Source organism: Oncorhynchus masou, chromosome 12 (genome assembly GCF_036934945.1).
Source record: "Oncorhynchus masou masou isolate Uvic2021 chromosome 12, UVic_Omas_1.1, whole genome shotgun sequence".
In the NCBI taxonomy this organism is placed as follows: domain Eukaryota; kingdom Metazoa; phylum Chordata; class Actinopteri; order Salmoniformes; family Salmonidae; genus Oncorhynchus; species Oncorhynchus masou.
This window is the reverse complement of record NC_088223.1, coordinates 61,360,852-61,377,698: the sequence shown is the minus strand read 5'-3', so window position 1 is coordinate 61,377,698 and position 16,847 is coordinate 61,360,852. Positions and strand designations below refer to the sequence as shown.

The following is a 16,847-nucleotide window of genomic DNA, read 5'->3' as shown; positions in this document are numbered from 1 at the left end:
CTTCTCCCCCCCCTTCCTTCTCCTCCTCTTAACCCCCCTCCCTCCCTCCATGTCTCCCTCTGTCTCCCCCTCCCCTCTCTTGACTCAGGGTGTGAATGCAGACGCAGGCAATTTTGTCAGAGTGCTTATGGAGATCAGAGAGTTCTGCAGGTTGGAGGGGGTGCTGTGATACAGACCAGGGACGCACTACCCTGTATTTAGAAACACCCTGGATGTAGAAATAGACATAACAGGATCCAACATTGATATATGGGTAACTGCCAAAATAAAGGAAACACTTGTGTAAATGAGGGCTACAAAGTATATTGAAAGCAGGTGCTTCCAAACAGGTGTGGTTTCTGAGTTCATGAAGCAATTAACATCCCATCATGCTTAGTGTGAGCAGTGATTATTTTGGCTACCATGGTTAGAAGAGATCTCAGTGACTTTGAAAGAGGGTCCTCAAATGAGCATAGGGGGTTTACATGATGTGTGTGTCAGTCACCAGATCTCAACCCAATTCAACACTTATGGGAGAGTCTGGAGCTGTTTTCCACCACCATTAACAAAACACCAAATTATGGACTTTCTCGTGGAAGAATGGTGTCGCATTCCTCCAATATAGTTCCAGACTTGTAGAATCTATGCCAAGGCACATTGAAGCTGTTCTCATGGCTCGTGGTGGCCCAACGCCCTATTAAGACACTTTACAGTGTATGCTGGTGTTTCCTTTATTTTGCAGTTACCTGTGTGACAATGTCCCAATTATAAAAATTCAAATAATTATTCATTCATCAATCACTCCCTTGAGTTACACTGTAACATGTGAACATATTTTACTCCTGTTATATCTGGTCTGTACCTGAATGAATGAGGGTGTGTTTACCATTAATGTGAATGTCCCTTTGGGAGCTCTCCCTCTCTCCTCCAGTGGAGGCTGCTGAGGGGAGGATGGCTCATAATAATGGCTGGAATGGTGCAGATGGAATGGCATCAACCACACAGATAATTGTATGTGTGGGGTTCAGAGATGATGTAGTCATTCAGAAATCGTGTTTAAACAATATTTCAACCAGTGAGTCAATGCAACTTATTACGTGAGTAGTTATATTTCTACTCCTGAACTTACTTAGACTTGCCATAACAAAAGGGATGAGGAAACCCTGATCCCATTCCACTGACTCCGCTCCAGCCATTACCACGAGCCCATCCTCCCAAAATAAGGTGCCACCAACCTCCTGTGCGCTCCTCACTCCCTCTCTCTGTACTCATCCTCCCCCTATGATAGATTGACAGAGTTTAGTTTCCTGTGGCTCTGCATTTCCCCTCGCCCCCTCCCCAGGTTTTCACATGATGATATTGATATGGTGGAGGTGGGGGTCTGGATTAGTTGCTGTCCCCAGCCCTGCACGGCCAGACCAGATCTAACGACAGTGTTATATTCCCCTACATCAGGATAATTAGCATCTACAGCCACCAGTATACCCTCTGGTAAACAAGGAGCCAGGGAATGTGTGTGAGGGACGGGATGTGTGTGTGTGTGTGTGAGAGAGTGCATGCCTGTGTAACAGTCCCTGTCCCTGTAAACACTCAGAAGGTCAAACCTGCGAACATAGCATAACGTTCTCATAACTCTGCACTGGCACTAAGGTAATGTGGCTGGCAGTGCATTAAGACATGAGATGGGGATATCAACCCCTCTCTCTTTTACACACCCTTCCTCATTCTTTCTATCTCACTCCTTTGCCTCTCCCCCTCTCATGTTCCCATACTTTTTGGATTGCATTGTGGAGAGAATCAGTACAAGTCTGGACCTCCCAGTTCCCGTCAGGAGTGGACCTACAGGATTCTACTACAGCGGCTCGGCACAATTTGACCTTCATCAGTGTCATCATTAACTAACCGGATGGGCATTTGACTAACCTGCAGAGGACTTGTACTTTGAAAACTGTGACTGGACTTTCAAAAGTGGCCAGCTGGAGGTAACTGCCAGTAAAGTATGGTTCCTCTTCCGTCACAAGTTAATTGCATTGTGATCTGTTATTCATAAGGAAGTTTATTTCCTGTGTTTGGAACTATTTATTTCTAGTCTTTATAAGGGGTCGTGGAGAACATTTCACGAGCCGTCTACACATTTCTCTTTCAAACTGATTTAAATCAGATACATGAAGTATGTTTTTTGCCTTTCATCTGTCAGTTAAGTACTTTCTGAAAATCTGTTAAAACAGGGAAGTTTCTAAGAAGTACTAGAAGTATAGTTTTTCTGTAAATGGTGTGTAGATGCAGTGTGTTGGGACACGGACAGGTGGAGGGAGGGCAGGTAGAGGTTGTTTATGCCAGGGTTTCTCTAACTCGGTCCTGGGGATTTCGTTTTTTTACCCTAGCATTACACAACTAAGTCAAATAAACAAAGCTTGATGATGAGTTGGTTATTTGAATCAGCTGTGTAATGCTAGGGCAAAAACCAAAAGGTGCACCCTGGGGGGACCCAAGGACCGAGTTTGGGAAACCCTGGTCTAAGCTAACGTGACGTGGACAGAGACGAGAGAGGGCTACTGAGAGATGGTGCCAGACACTTTAACTTCACCCCAGTTAAAATCATGATCAATCAATGCAATAGGAAGTGGAGTGTATTAAAGAGTCTGCGTCCATCCGTATATGAGATTGTGTCTAGTCAGCACATGGCTGCAGGACATTACGGCAACAGAGCTGGCACCAGGCAACAGAGCTGGCACTAGGCAAGAGGACAGCAAACACACACGACTGGTAAATTATAGAATAGGATAGAAATACAAAATAAGTGCAAGATTATCTAGAATTCTGAAAAAAATAGTTTGTGTGTGTGTGTCTGTCTGTCTGTGTGTGTGTCTGTCTGTGTGTCTGTCTGTCTGTCTGTGTCTGTCTCTCTGTCTCTCTGTCTGTCTGTCTGTCCGTCTGTCTGTCCGTCTGTCTGTCCGTCTGTCTGTGTGTGGGGAAGGCCCATATGGGAGGTGCTGTGACTAGGTACACTGCTCTTCCACCAGAGAAGAATTGCATCAGAGTTGGGAACGCTTCCAGAACTGAGAGAAGAAAAGCAGAAAGAGAAGGGTGCTGCAGACCTGTGCAGTGGTCCCAGAATTACACTCATCAGATGTATATATAAAAAATATATTTAAAAACACACTCAGAAGCACCACCTTCATCACTCATACAATATACATTCAACGCACTAATATTCACAACCATACATCCACAAGAGACACCCTCATTCTAAAACATACACACACCCTTGAATGAGTAGGTGTCATCTGCAGTCACTGCATCACAGTGTCTGCTCCAGGGGGAGATGGGCACAAACTGATTTACTGCAGCACATGAGCACGCACGCACACACGTACACCCTCATGTATACAAACACACTATCACACACACTATTATAAGCACATTCTAGATACCTACTTACACATACTAAGTTGATCACTTTGTGCTTAGGACAGCAATCCAGGCATTCCATCTTGAGGACACACAGGTACACCGCTGCACACATGTGAACACACAGACTCAAGCATAAGTACCACTAAAAGTACCTGCAGCGTTAACATTAAAGTAAGGAACAACCATTAACAGACTGGGACAAGGCTAAACAAAACTCTCGCAAAGTGAATGCATGACTTAAATTGTTGCAACATATTGCTGATTCCCTCCTTTCCTGCTCTCTCTCCCTCTATTTTCCCTTTGTTCAAGGTCAAGGTCACTGACTAAGATAAATATTCAAATAATTTTGTCTCACGTACTTTTACTCTATAAATGATCTAGTTCTCAAACACAAACACAATGACCTAACCACAAACTGTAACTCACAATATCAGGGAAAACCTATTTCACAGTAAATCCAACAAATGATACTGTATCTTTCGAGACTAATTGAAATATCTCCATGTCTTTCTGTATGATGTGAATATAATTGTGTATACTTATGTAATATGTGTATAATGATGTAATACGTGTTTAATGTGTATAGTCTTTCTGGGTGTGTACTGTATGTAAAGGTGAATCAAGGTTTTGAGTTGTGTGAATAAATAGTCTTCTGTTCCACCCCCAGCGTATCTGTCTGAACAATCTATCATCCTTAGTCAGAGTTAGTTAGATTATCAAGGAGGCAGCTTTTATTTCAGCCCAACAAAAAGCCCTGCAAAATACACCTCCAGTGGCAGGTCCTCACATGTCCCTGGACTGGTCCAAGACTCTCGAAACCAGGGGTTTCCAAACTCAGTCCTGGGCTCGCCTCAGAGGGTGTACGTTTTGCTTTTCGCCCCAGCATTACACAGCTGGTTCAAATAACCAACTAATCATCAAGCTTTGACTATTTCAATCAGCTGTGTTGTGCTGGGGCAAAAACCAAGACGTGCACACAGGAGGAGCTCAAGGACCGAGTTTGGGAAACTCTGCTTTAAACCACACAACACCTGCCTGCTCACACAGGCACTACCCAGCCTGGCCGGACCCCGGCCGTGTTGGTGTGGCTGTCTCTACAGCAGGAAGGCTACACACTTGAAAGCGTATATTAATGTGCACAGTAAACAGTAAAGATTATACTTCTGGTGAAGTGTTTTAAAATGGGACGCAACATGGAGCAAGGTGGCACCCTCTTTCACAAAACTGGTCCAATGATAGGACCCTGCCATTGTGATAGGCAGCCAATGATAGGACCCTGCCACTGTGATAGGTAGCCAATGACAGGCAGCCACCTCTCTGTTTTCTCTTTCATGCCTCCATTTCAGTACTGTATCTATCTTGCTATAAAACCATTCTAGTCTTATAGGTAAGGCAGATTTACAACCTATATCTTATGTCATGAAAACCACCTTTCGAGTTAAAACCATCAAAACAAGCATTCCTTTATTGAAAAATACACAATAAAATAAATCTCTCAACCTTATAAAACGTGTGATAAAATATACAGTTTTGATCTTTACAAACGCATACATGAAATAAATCGAATAGAATAGAATCATTCATGGAATTCTTTACCAGGAGAATACTGTTTCCAGTCCCATGGGAGGGTTATGGGGCTGGCTGGCGGCAGGTATTGATCAGATGGGACATAACACATCAGATTGGATAACTGCACAAGCAGGTCAACAGATCCAGCACCTTGTAGAGTCTCCTGCTAGAATGGACTGGCAATGTCCTTATGATTGGGTCAGTGACATCTTCATGTTTCTCCTAAACGGAAAGTCATACTCATGTACACTGTAGGAGTGAGCGGCAGACTGGGGTGTTGGCAGTGTCTTGGATAGACTCCTCTGTTCATTTGGCTCATGGGCAGCTTTGTAATACAACAGGAGAGGAAGAATATGAGAGAGGGAGAAACCTTTGAGACCACAACACCCATGATCCTCAGTGTGGACACAGAGGGAGAAAGATGGAGCTGCTTCCTATAATGGACACATGGTGGCAACATCAGTTCACAAAAATGACAGAACCCATGGAAAACAGGCTTCTTCATGGAAAACAGGCTTCTTCATGGAAAACAGGCTTCTTCATGGTAAACAGGCTTCTTCATGGTAAACAGGCTTCTTCATGGTAAACAGGCTTCTTCATGGTAAACAGGCTTCTTCATGGTAAACAGGCTTCTTCATGGTAAACAGGCTTCTTCATGGTAAACAGGCTTCTTCATGGAAAACAGGTTCTTCGTGGAATGGTGGGGTTCTTCATCTACATTCAAAGATGTACCACAGTTCCTTTTATATCCAGAAGTAAAAGGCAGTTATTTAAGTTGTCATTTTTGCAGGAAGCAGGAGAGCGTTGGCCAGAAAAACTAAATGGCAGATAGTCACTGAAAACTCCTGGCCCAGGAAAGCTTCCAAAAGCCTTACTGCCCAATGCCCTTAGCCTTAGCATTAGCCACTGACCGATACAGAGCTTCCACCAGCCCTTGTCCTTACCTTAGCAACCCCCAGATACCACAGGTTTAACAAAAGTGTTTCACTGACTTAACTCACCATGGGACCTTGACCATAACCACAAAACACACTCACAAATTTGCTGTCAAAAACATTCATTTTGGAATGATGTCCATATGAGCCATTAGCTCAACTGTAGAAGAATGTTGATTATTCAAGTGGTAAAATAATTCTGTAAACGAATTTGGAACAAATGGCTACCATCCCAAATGTGATGAAGAAGAAGATGCATACTGGAGCAAAGAGTTGCTGAACCAGTCTGCTAGTTGAGTCGGATGCCACCACATCAAGAGACTGTAGCTGGTGCCAATTCAGCCATATCTAACAAGAGTTAATGTAGAGACGCACAGACAGACAGACATAACAGGCCAGGCAGCTGGGCCAGCAGTCCCAGTGTGAATTGATGTTCGTGAAAAAGTTCCAAAGAACAGCAATTTTGGTGAAAAAAAAAATCCTCCAACATACTGGTATCTCTTGGACTATTACTCAGTAAAATAATTGACCCAAATAGACAACTAGTAGTCATAATACTACATAGTTAAAATAAAATAACATAGCTGTTTGTTAAAAAACATGAAATGGTGCCTGAAAAAGTGGTGGAATGTAAAGGGATCACTAATACTGGGTTAAGTTCAACTACAGTAGCAAGTTGAGTCTGAATGGCGACTCATGTGAGCAGACGGTAGAAGAAAGCAGGACCCCCCCCTCATCAGTCCTCCCAAACAGAGTGGACCTGGAATGGCCAGCCCCTCTAGTCAGAGACCAGTCCATCCAAACAGGACACCTCACCCACACCAGCAGAGGTAGGGAGGGGACTTGCCCCTGACCCCTGGACCCCCCTAGACCCCTCAACACACTGTAGGGTCCTTCCACTCCTTCTTCTCCCTGGCATTTAGCGCTCTCTCCTCTAGGACCCTGGCATTTAGCTCCCTCTCCTCTTGGACCCTGGCATTTAACTCGCTCTCCTCTAGGACCCTGCCATTTAGCTCTCTCTCCTCTAGGACCCTGCCATTTAACTCTCTCTCCTCTAGGACCCTGCCATTTAACTCACTCTCCTCTAGGACCCTGGCATTTAACTCACTCTCCTCTAGGACCCTGGCATTTAACTCGCTCTCCTCTAGGACCCTGGCATTTAACTCGCTCTCCTCTAGGACCCTGCCATTTAACTCGCTCTCCTCTAGGACCCTGCCATTTAACTCTCTCTCCTCTAGGACCCTGGCATTTAACTCTCTCTCCTCTAGGACCCTGGCATTTAACTCTCTCTCCTCTAGGACCCTGGCATTTAACTCGTTCTCCTCTAGGACCCTGGCATTTAACTCGCTCTCCTCTAGGACCCTGGCATTTAACTCTCTCTCCTTCGGTTCTCTCCCCTGCTGCTCCAGGTCTGTGTTGGCGTGGCGGTTGAGTTTGCGGTACTTGAACACCACAAAGATGCCCAGCACCACCAGGACTATGGCGATGGCTGCCCCGATGGCTACAGCCAGCATGCCTATCTCAGAGACGGAGACTGGAGGGAGCAGCACAACACAACACAAACACACACACAGCAATATATTAGCACTGACTGGCATTCCTCAACAACCCTTTACAAGTGTCTGGTAGACTTACAGTGGGGCAAAAAAGTATTTAGTCAGCCACCAATTGTGCAAGTTCTCCCACTTAAAAAGATGAGAGGCCTGTAATTTTCATCATAGGTACACTTCAACTATGACAGACAAAATGAGAAGAAAAGAAATCCAGAAAATCACATTGTAGGATTTTTAATGAATTTATTTGCAAATTATGGTGGAAAATAAGTATTTGGTCAATAACAAAAGTTTATCTCAATACTTTGTTATATACCCTTTGTTGGCAATGACAGAGGTCAAAGTTTTCTGTAAGTCTTCACAAGGTTTTCACACACTGTTGCTGGTATTTTGGCCCATTCCTCCATGCAGATCTCCTCTAGAGCAGTGATGTTTTGGGGCTGTTGCTGGGCAACACAGACTTTCAACTCCCTCCAAAGACTTTCTATGGGGTTGAGATCTGGAGACTGGCTAGGCCACTCCAGGACCTTGAAATGCTTCTTACGAAGCCACTCCTTCGTTGCCCGGGCGGTGTGTTTGGGATCATTGTGATGCTGAAAGACCCAGCCACGTTTCATCTTCAATGCCCTTGTAGATGGAAGGAGGTTTTCACTCAAAATCTCACGATACATGGCCCCATTCATTCTTTCCTTTACACGGATCAGTCGTCCTGGTCCCTTTGCAGAAAAACAGCCCCAAAGCATGATGTTTCCACCCCCATGCTTCACAGTAGGTATGGTGTTCTTTGGATGCAACTCAGCATTCTTTGTCCTCCAAACACGACGAGTTGAGTTTTTACCAAAAATGTATATTTTGGTTTCATCTGACCATATGACATTCTCCCATTCTTCTTCTGGATCATCCAAATGCTCTCTAGCAAACTTCAGACGGGCCTGGACATGTACTGGCTTAAGCAGGGGGACACGTCTGTCACTGCAGGATTTGAGTCCCTGGCGGCGTAGTGTGTTACTGATGGTAGGCTTTGTTACTTTGGTCCCAGCTCTCTGCAGGTCATTCACTAGGTCCCCCCGTGTGGTTCTGGGATTTTTGCTCACCGTTCTTCTCGTGTGATCATTTTGACCCCACGGGGTGAGATCTTGCGTGGAGCCCCAGATCGAGGGAGATTATCAGTGGCCTTGTATGTCTTCCATTTCCTAATAATTGCTCCCACAGTTGATTTCTTCAAACCAAGCTGCTTACCTATCGCAGATTCAGTCTTCCCAGCCTGGTGCAGGTCTACAATTTTGTTTCTGGTGTCCTTTGACAGCTCTTTGGTCTTGGCCATAGTGGAGTTTGGAGTGTGACTGTTTGAGGTTGTGGACAGGTGTCTTTTATACTGATAACAAGTTCAAACAGGTGTCATTAATACAGGCAACAAATGGAGGACAGAGGAGCCTCTTAAAGTAGAAGTTACAGGTCTGTGAGAGCCAGAAAATACTTATTTTCCACCATAATTTGCAAATAAATTCATTAAATGTGATTTTCTGGATTTATTTTCTCATTTTGTCTGTCATAGTTGAAGTGTACCTATGATGAAAATTACAGGCCTCTCATCTTTTTAAGTGGGAGAACTTGCACAATTGGTGTCTGACTAAATACTTTTTTGCCCCACTGTATATAGTACATTTTAACATAGAGTAGTTATTTGTGAACTTACATTAATTGTCAGGCTGACTGACTGGCTGACTGACCTTTTTGGACGACCCTGAGGGTGACCTCTCCGTTGATGCCGTGGACGTCAGGCAGGTTGCGAACCTGGCAGGTGTAGGTACCATTGAAGGTGAAGGGAACGTCCTGGAGGCTGATGGAGGCGTCCTGTCTCAGGATGTCCCCCGACCACACCACATGGCCCTTAAACCGCCCCTCTGTAGGGGGGTATGCCGTATCCTGGTAGTAAAACACCTGACACACACACACGTTTCAAAGAATACATACATTAATAAACATGACACACATTCACAGTGGTTCAAGAAACATAAAGTGATGACTCAATACTCACTAGATTTTGATTTCACTCATTTAAGAACATGTACTACAAAGGTGTGTTCCCATGTCTGACCCCATCTTCCCCCTAACTCAGACACATTCACTGCATGTCTAACCCCGTTTTCCCACTAACTCAGACACATTGACTGCATGTCTGACCCCGTCTTCCCCCTAATTCAGACACATTCACTGCATGTCTGACCCCGTCTTCCCCCTAACTCAGACACATTCACTGCATGTCTGACCCCGTCTTTCCCCTAACTCAGACACATTCACTGCATGTCTGACCCCGTCTTCCCCCTAACTCAGACACATTCACTGCATGTCTGACCCCGTCTTTCCCCCTAACTCAGACACATTCACTGCATGTCTGACCCCGTCTTCCCCCTAACTCAGACACATTCACTGCATGTCTGACCCCGTCTTCCCCCTAACTCAGACACATTCACTGCATGTCTGACCCCGTCTTCCCCCTAACTCAGACACATTCACTGCATGTCTGACCCCATCTTCCCCCTAACTCAGACACATTCACTGCATGTCTGACCCCATCTTCCCCCTAACTCAGACATATTCACTGCATGTCTGACCCCGTCTTCCCCTAACTCAGACACATTCACTGCATGTCTGACCCCGTCTTCCCCCTAACTCAGACACATTCACTGCATGTCTGACCCCGTCTTCCCCCTAACTCAGATACATTCACTTCATGTCTGACCCCATCTTCCCCCTAACTCAGACACATTCACTGCATGTCTGACCCCATCTTCCCCCTAACTCAGATACATTCACTTCATGTCTGACCCCATCTTCCCCCTAACTCAGACACATTCACTGCATGTCTGACCCCATCTTCCCCCTAACTCAGACACATTCACTGCATGTCTGACCCCGTCCTCCCCCTAACTCAGACACATTCACTGCATGTCTGACCCAGTCTTCCCCCTAACTCAGACACATTCACTGCATGTCTACTGTTAGTCCGGCTTCCAGTGTGGAAAGGTCACCCACCGACTCCTCGTCTCCTGGGGCCAAGGGACGGAAGTTCCAGGAGACAGTCACAGAGGAGAGGGACACGGGGTGTTTGGACTTAAAGGTGCACTTCAGTCTCACTTCTGTCCCGTTCACTGCCTCCACCTCATTGGACATAAAAACCTCCATCCCACCGACTCGCAGCACACCTGAAACAAACAATGGACCCAATGAGACACGCAGGCACAGATATACAGTGCAGTATACACTATATAGAATAAATGCATTTAAATAACCCTGAGAACAGCATTAGCAAGCACCTTATCAAAGTCCTCATAGAATGTTCAGAGTACACTACTAAACACAGAAATCTTTATTTCACAGCTTCGAGGATGCTTATGACCATGAGAAGGTTGATAGTGGTTTTTAAAACAACATGTCTGTTCACGTATCTTCAGTTAAAACTTAGCTCACTTGCTTCAGTATACACAGTACTATACCGTGTATCTTCAGTAAACATGGCCTTGACTTCCAAGAACCAAATTGGTACACTGACTACACTCCTCAAATCACTGGAGCTGTAATGTAGCTCACAAAGTGTACCCTCCCTCCCTTAAATGATGCATTTTGTACACAGTCAAACTCTTCAAGCGTGTCTCCTCTCCTACAGTACTTTATGTAGGCCAGTGTGGACTAATCACGACAATAAGCTGAGCTAGAGTTCTAATTCACACTTAAGTCAAACACAAAGAAAACTGAAAGAGCAAATAAACTATATATCCAGGATGTATCACATCCGGCTGTGATTGGGAGTCCCATAGGGCGGCACACAATTGGCCCAGTGTTGTCCAAGTTTGGCTGGGGTAGGCCATCATTGTAAATAAGAATATGTTCTTAAATGACTTGCTTAGTTAAATAAAGGTTAAATAAATAAAATAATAAAATTAGAAAGCAGGTGGAATGGCCCTGTAATGATTCACTCAGCATTCCACTGCTGTGCCAGGCCCCCACTGTGTTATATTGTGTGTGTGTGTGTGTGTGTGTGTGTGTGTGGTTAATGATTGTAGGTGTTCAGTCCAGAGGTCCACCTATGGGAGACTGAACCAGCCAGGGACTATTAACGGATTCTGATAAAGCTGTTCTGGCAAACATTCAATCTTACATCTGTATCCATTGGCACGGACAAATAATTAATGCTATTCAGGGATTTTGGTGGGAATTCAGGGAGCCTATTCAATTTATTATCAAATTCAACTATTTATTTCTTAGAATACACTGCTATAGCCTATGCATGTTCTAATTGTATCAGGTACAGTATTTAAAAAATATATTTTGTGTTAAAATAAAGACAATTATATGCCTCATTTGCATAAATACAACAGGTGTATTTGCATACATAAAACATTAACATAAACAGGAAGAGGGCTGCAACCACCAAAATCATTGTCTACTGAGCCACCAAAACCATTGTCTACTGAGCCACCAAAACCATTATCTACTGAGCCACCAAAACCATTGTCTACTGAGCCACCAAAACCATTGTCTACTGAGCCACCAAAACCATTGTCTACTGAGCCACCAAAACCATTGTCTACTGAGCCACCAAAACCCTTGTCTACTGAGCCACCAAAACCATTGTCTACTGAGCCACCAAAACCCTTGTCTACTGAGCCACCAAAACCCTTGTCTACTGAGCCACCAAAACCATTGTCTACTGAGCCACCAAAACCATTGTCTACTGAGCCACCAAAACCATTGTCTACTGAGCCACCAAAACCATTGTCTACTGAGCCACCAAAACCATTGTCTACTGAGCCACCAAAACCATTGTCTACTGAGCCACCAAAACCCTTGTCTACTGAGCCACCAAAACCCTTGCTCTGTCACTCTAGGCCTACCTGTACTCACCTGCGCTGTCTAGACTGCCTCATAAATTACTGTTGTTATTACGTTCTGTTGCATAATTCAACAAGTGTGTCAACAGCAGTATTTTTTTCTCCGTGATGCTGATGACTATTTTTGTCCACTTATACAGGACTAATAAAGAGAGAAAAAGACAACAGTTGAACAGTGTTGCACAAATTAATTTCTTCAAAAATTAAGGAGAAGCAGCAGAGAGAGAAATTGTATTTTTTTCCCCTCCAGATTCAGTTTGACTTATACTAGCTAATGCAGCCTACCCAAGGACCTGACTCTAACGGACAGGAATGATATGTGTTAGCTAGCTGGCTAAGGCTATCCAATACGCCAACTCTTTCAATTCAAGGCAAGCTTTTGATTTTAACAATTTATCGTCACCGGGTCCAGGCGGTGTAACTGCTAGCTGTACACTACTGCGTGATTCTACACATCGATTGGATTGTGGGTTTACTAACGCTTTAGTTCTAGTGGCTACACTATGTATACAAAAGCATGTGTTCACCCCTTCAAATTAGTGGATTTGGCTATTTCAGCCACACTGACAGGCAGGGGGTGCAACTTTTATTTTAGAAGTGGAGGGGGGGGGGGGCATATATATATATATATATATATTTTTTTTTTATACTGTCGGATAAACACCCCAAACTGTCGGATAAACACTCCTACCCGACTGCTCGGAGGTGTCCGCATGGTCCGCATGGTGTTCACACCGTTGCCTCGTTTTGTATGACATTCCAATTATAAAACTGGGGGGGACAAGAAAGCTATTTCAGAATGTGTGTGGGGGGGGGGGGGGCATGGGAAAGTTGCACTCTGCTGACAGGTGTATAAAATTGAGCACACAGCCATGCAATCCCCATAGACAAACATTGGAAGTGGAATGGCCTTCCTGACTTTCAGTGACTTTTGAAATTGGCACCTTCATTGGATGGCACCATTCCAACAAGTCAGTTTGTCAAATTTCTGCCCTGCTAGAGCTGGCCCGGTCAACTGTAAGTGCTGTTATTGTGAAGTGGAAAAGTCTAGGAGCAACAACGGCTCAGCTGCGAAGTGGTAGGCCACACAAGAATGGGAACGCCAAGTGCCAAAGCCTAAGGTCACCATGCGCAATGCCAAGGTTTGGCTGGAGTGCTGTAAAGCTCGCCACCATTGGACTCTGGAGCCGTTGAAACTCGTTCTCTGGAGTGATGAATCACGCTTCACCATCTGGCAGGCGGACGGATGAATCTGGGTTTGGCAGATGCCAGGAAAACGCTACCTGCCCCAATGCATAGTGCCAACTGTAAAGTTTGGTGGAGGAGGAATAATGGTCTGGGGCTGTTTTTTTATGCGTCGGGCTGGGTCCCTAGTCCCAGTGAAGGGGAATCTTAACGCTACAGCATACAATGACATTCTAGACGATTCTGTGCTTTCAACTTTGTGGCAACAGTTTGGGAAGGCCCTTCCTGTTTCAGCTTGACAATGCCCCCGTGCACAAAACGAGGTTCATATAGAAATGGTTTGTCAAGATCGGTGTGGAAGAACTTGATTGGCCTGCACAGAGCCCTGACCTCAACCTCATCGAACACCTTTGGGATGAATTGGAACACAGACTGCGAGCCAGGCCTAAATCGCCCAACATCAGTGCCCGACTTCACTAATGCGCTTGTGGCTGAATGGAAGTCCCAGCAACAATGTTCCATCTAGTGGAAAGCCTTCCCAGAAAAGTGTTATAACATGCAAAGGTGGGACCAACTCCATATTAATGTCCATGATTTTGGAATGAGATATTCGATGAGCAGGTGTCCAAATACTTTTGGTAATGTATATGTTAGCTAATATGGCGACACCGATGTAGGCTGTGTGTTGTAGTTATGGTATGAAGGTTTGGCTTGGAGAGGTTTTTTCGCCTGATCACAGACAGCTGTTGTGTTGTGCACATTGCATCCCAATATTACAAATTATATGCATCACAGAAAACTAACAGAACTGTTTGACATAGAAACACTCGATTTCCTGCTATTTAAAAAAATATGTTATTAATAAAATATTAATAACATTCCACCCATGAGGCCACTAGGTAATTTGACTGCAGAAAAGGGCTACAAGGAACGAAACTGGGATGGACCTACCTGAATTCTTAGTTCTTATACACTGAACAAAAATCTAATCACCATATGTAAAGTGTTGGTCCCATGTTTCATGAGCTGAAATACAAAATCCCAGACGTTTTCCATAATATTTATATTATGCACAAAAGCTTGTTTCTCATAAAAATTTTGTGCAAAAATGTGTTTACATCCCTGTTAGTGAGCATTTATCCTTTGCCAAGATAATCCATCCACCTGACAGGTGTGGCATATCAAGAAGCTGATTAAACAGAATGATAATTACACAGGTGCACCTTGTGCTGGGGACAACAAAAGGCCACTCTAAAATGTGCAGTTTTGTCACGCAATACAATGCAACAGATGTCTCAAGTTGAGGGAGCGTGCAGTTGGCTTGCTGACTGCAGGAATGTCCACCACAGCTGATGAAACTGGGTTTGCAGTGCCGAAGAATTTCTGCATAAACTGTCAGAAACAGTCTCAGGGAAGCTCCTCTGCATGCTCGTCGTCCTTACCAGGATCTTGACCTGACTGCAGTTCGGCGTCGTAACCAAATTCAGTGGGCAAATGCTCACCTTCGATGGCCACTGGCACGCTGGAGGAGTGTACTCTTCATGGATGAGTCCCGGTTTTAACTGTAACCGGGCGTTGTGTGGGTGAGCGTTTTGCTGACGTCAACGTTGTCAACAGAGTACCCCATGTTGGCGGTGGGTTATGGTATGGGCAGGCATAAGCTACAGACAATGAACACAATTGCATTTTATCAATGGCAATTTGAACGCACCGCGATACCGTGATAGATCCTAAGGCCCATTGTCATGCTATCCATCCGTCGCCATTACCTCATGGTCAGCATGATAATGCATTTTTTAATGGTATCTGTGAGCAACAGATGGATATCTGTATTACCAGTCATGTGAAATCCATAAATTAGGGCCTAATGAATGTATTTAAATTGACTGATTTCCTTATATCAACTGTAACTCAGGAAAATCTTTGAAATTGTTTCACTTTGCATTTATATGTTTGTTCAGTGTAGATGGGTGCGAGAGGGGGTGCTGTGGGATTATTTAAAATACTCTAATAATTATCCGTGATTTTTGGCCTGGTCTACCTGAAAAACATGTCAATGTCGAAGCTATTCTATAATGATAAAGTATACAGAATCAAGAGTAGGTTACTCATTATCATTATGATGGAAATTAGATAGGGGCTCTGTTCACCTGAACTGTAGCCATTTGAGCCCTACGGTTACTGGAATCAATGTTTTCACAGAATAATATTAGGCCCAAGTGTTCTAGTATAACTCCAAATGGTGACTAATTGGACTGAAATCAGAAATTAAGGAAGTAACTTCGAACTCACCTGGCACTGCAAATCCACCCAGAAGCGCGAGGAACTGTAGCCATGTCCGATACATCGGATTGGCAGTTTGCTCAGGCCTTAAAGACTGACAAAATGTCAAACAGTTACTAGAAACCTCCAAAATTGAAAGTTCTAAGGGTCATGCAAGGATTACCTCAAAAGATTTTTGATAAAGTAATTTAGCGCTATGGACTCGGGAGTCTGAAAGCACAGGCGATGTGCGCACTAGGACTGTAGGCAGCGTCATAAATAGGCAGCATCACACACTTTTTGCCTTTGCCAGTCTGGAGGGCGGGTGATGTACAGTCTTGTCAAACCTGTTTGACCAAAACTCTGTGTAAAGTATTCCTACTGCTGCTGCAGGCCTACTTTTACCCGCAGGAAAAATCTGTTTTTCTCCCGGTAATTTCCATCCAATTGTGCATGCATGTGCAGGCAGTAGCAATGCACAGACTAGTTAGGCATTTGATGTCCCTGGGAGAATATAAAGGTATTATGTCCCAAGCGCCAGAACCAATATTAAGGTACGATCTCCCACGCTGGGACAACATTTAGGTATAATGTTCCTAATGAGGTCTCTGGGACAACATATTGTTTATTTTCAAAACAACTAAAGCAAAGATTTTGTCACTTTATTGGGTGCACTATGCAGCCAGCGACTGCTGCCACCCGGTGGACATTTATGTGTATAACACTAAAACCTGAAAATCATCTTCAAGCTATAATTTACATTCCAACCCACTAAATAAAGATACTGATATAATAATGATCGGAAATCATGTCAATGGATAATGCTTTTAAATGTGATACCTACCTAGTATTAAATGAAAGCCAAGAGGCGGAACATGCTTCAATGGGAGATACACGACTCATCTCAAACCCTCAGAGGTAGTAATCAAACTTGTGGGGAGAGGGGCATTCTTCTTACCAAACCACGTGACCGTTGTTTTGGAGGTGTTCAGAACAAGGTTAAGGGTAGAGAAAGCTTGTTGGACACTAAGAAAGCTTTGCTGTAGAGCATTTAACAC

General features: G+C 44.2%; 1 protein-coding gene across 1 annotated transcript; it reads right to left on the bottom strand.

Annotated features, from left to right (window-relative positions):
- Nucleotides 1–4,835: 4,835 nt before the first annotated feature.
- Nucleotides 4,836–16,072, bottom strand: LOC135550572 (myelin protein zero-like protein 2). Its single transcript, XM_064981507.1, has 4 exons — nucleotides 15,820–16,072; nucleotides 10,487–10,656; nucleotides 9,181–9,391; nucleotides 4,836–7,431 (listed from the first exon to the last, which is right to left on the bottom strand). Exons 1-4 carry the CDS (start codon nucleotides 15,872–15,874, stop codon nucleotides 6,773–6,775), a joined length of 1,095 nt encoding a protein of 364 aa, XP_064837579.1. The 5' UTR covers nucleotides 15,875–16,072; the 3' UTR covers nucleotides 4,836–6,772.
- Between the last annotated feature and the right edge of the window lie 775 nt (nucleotides 16,073–16,847).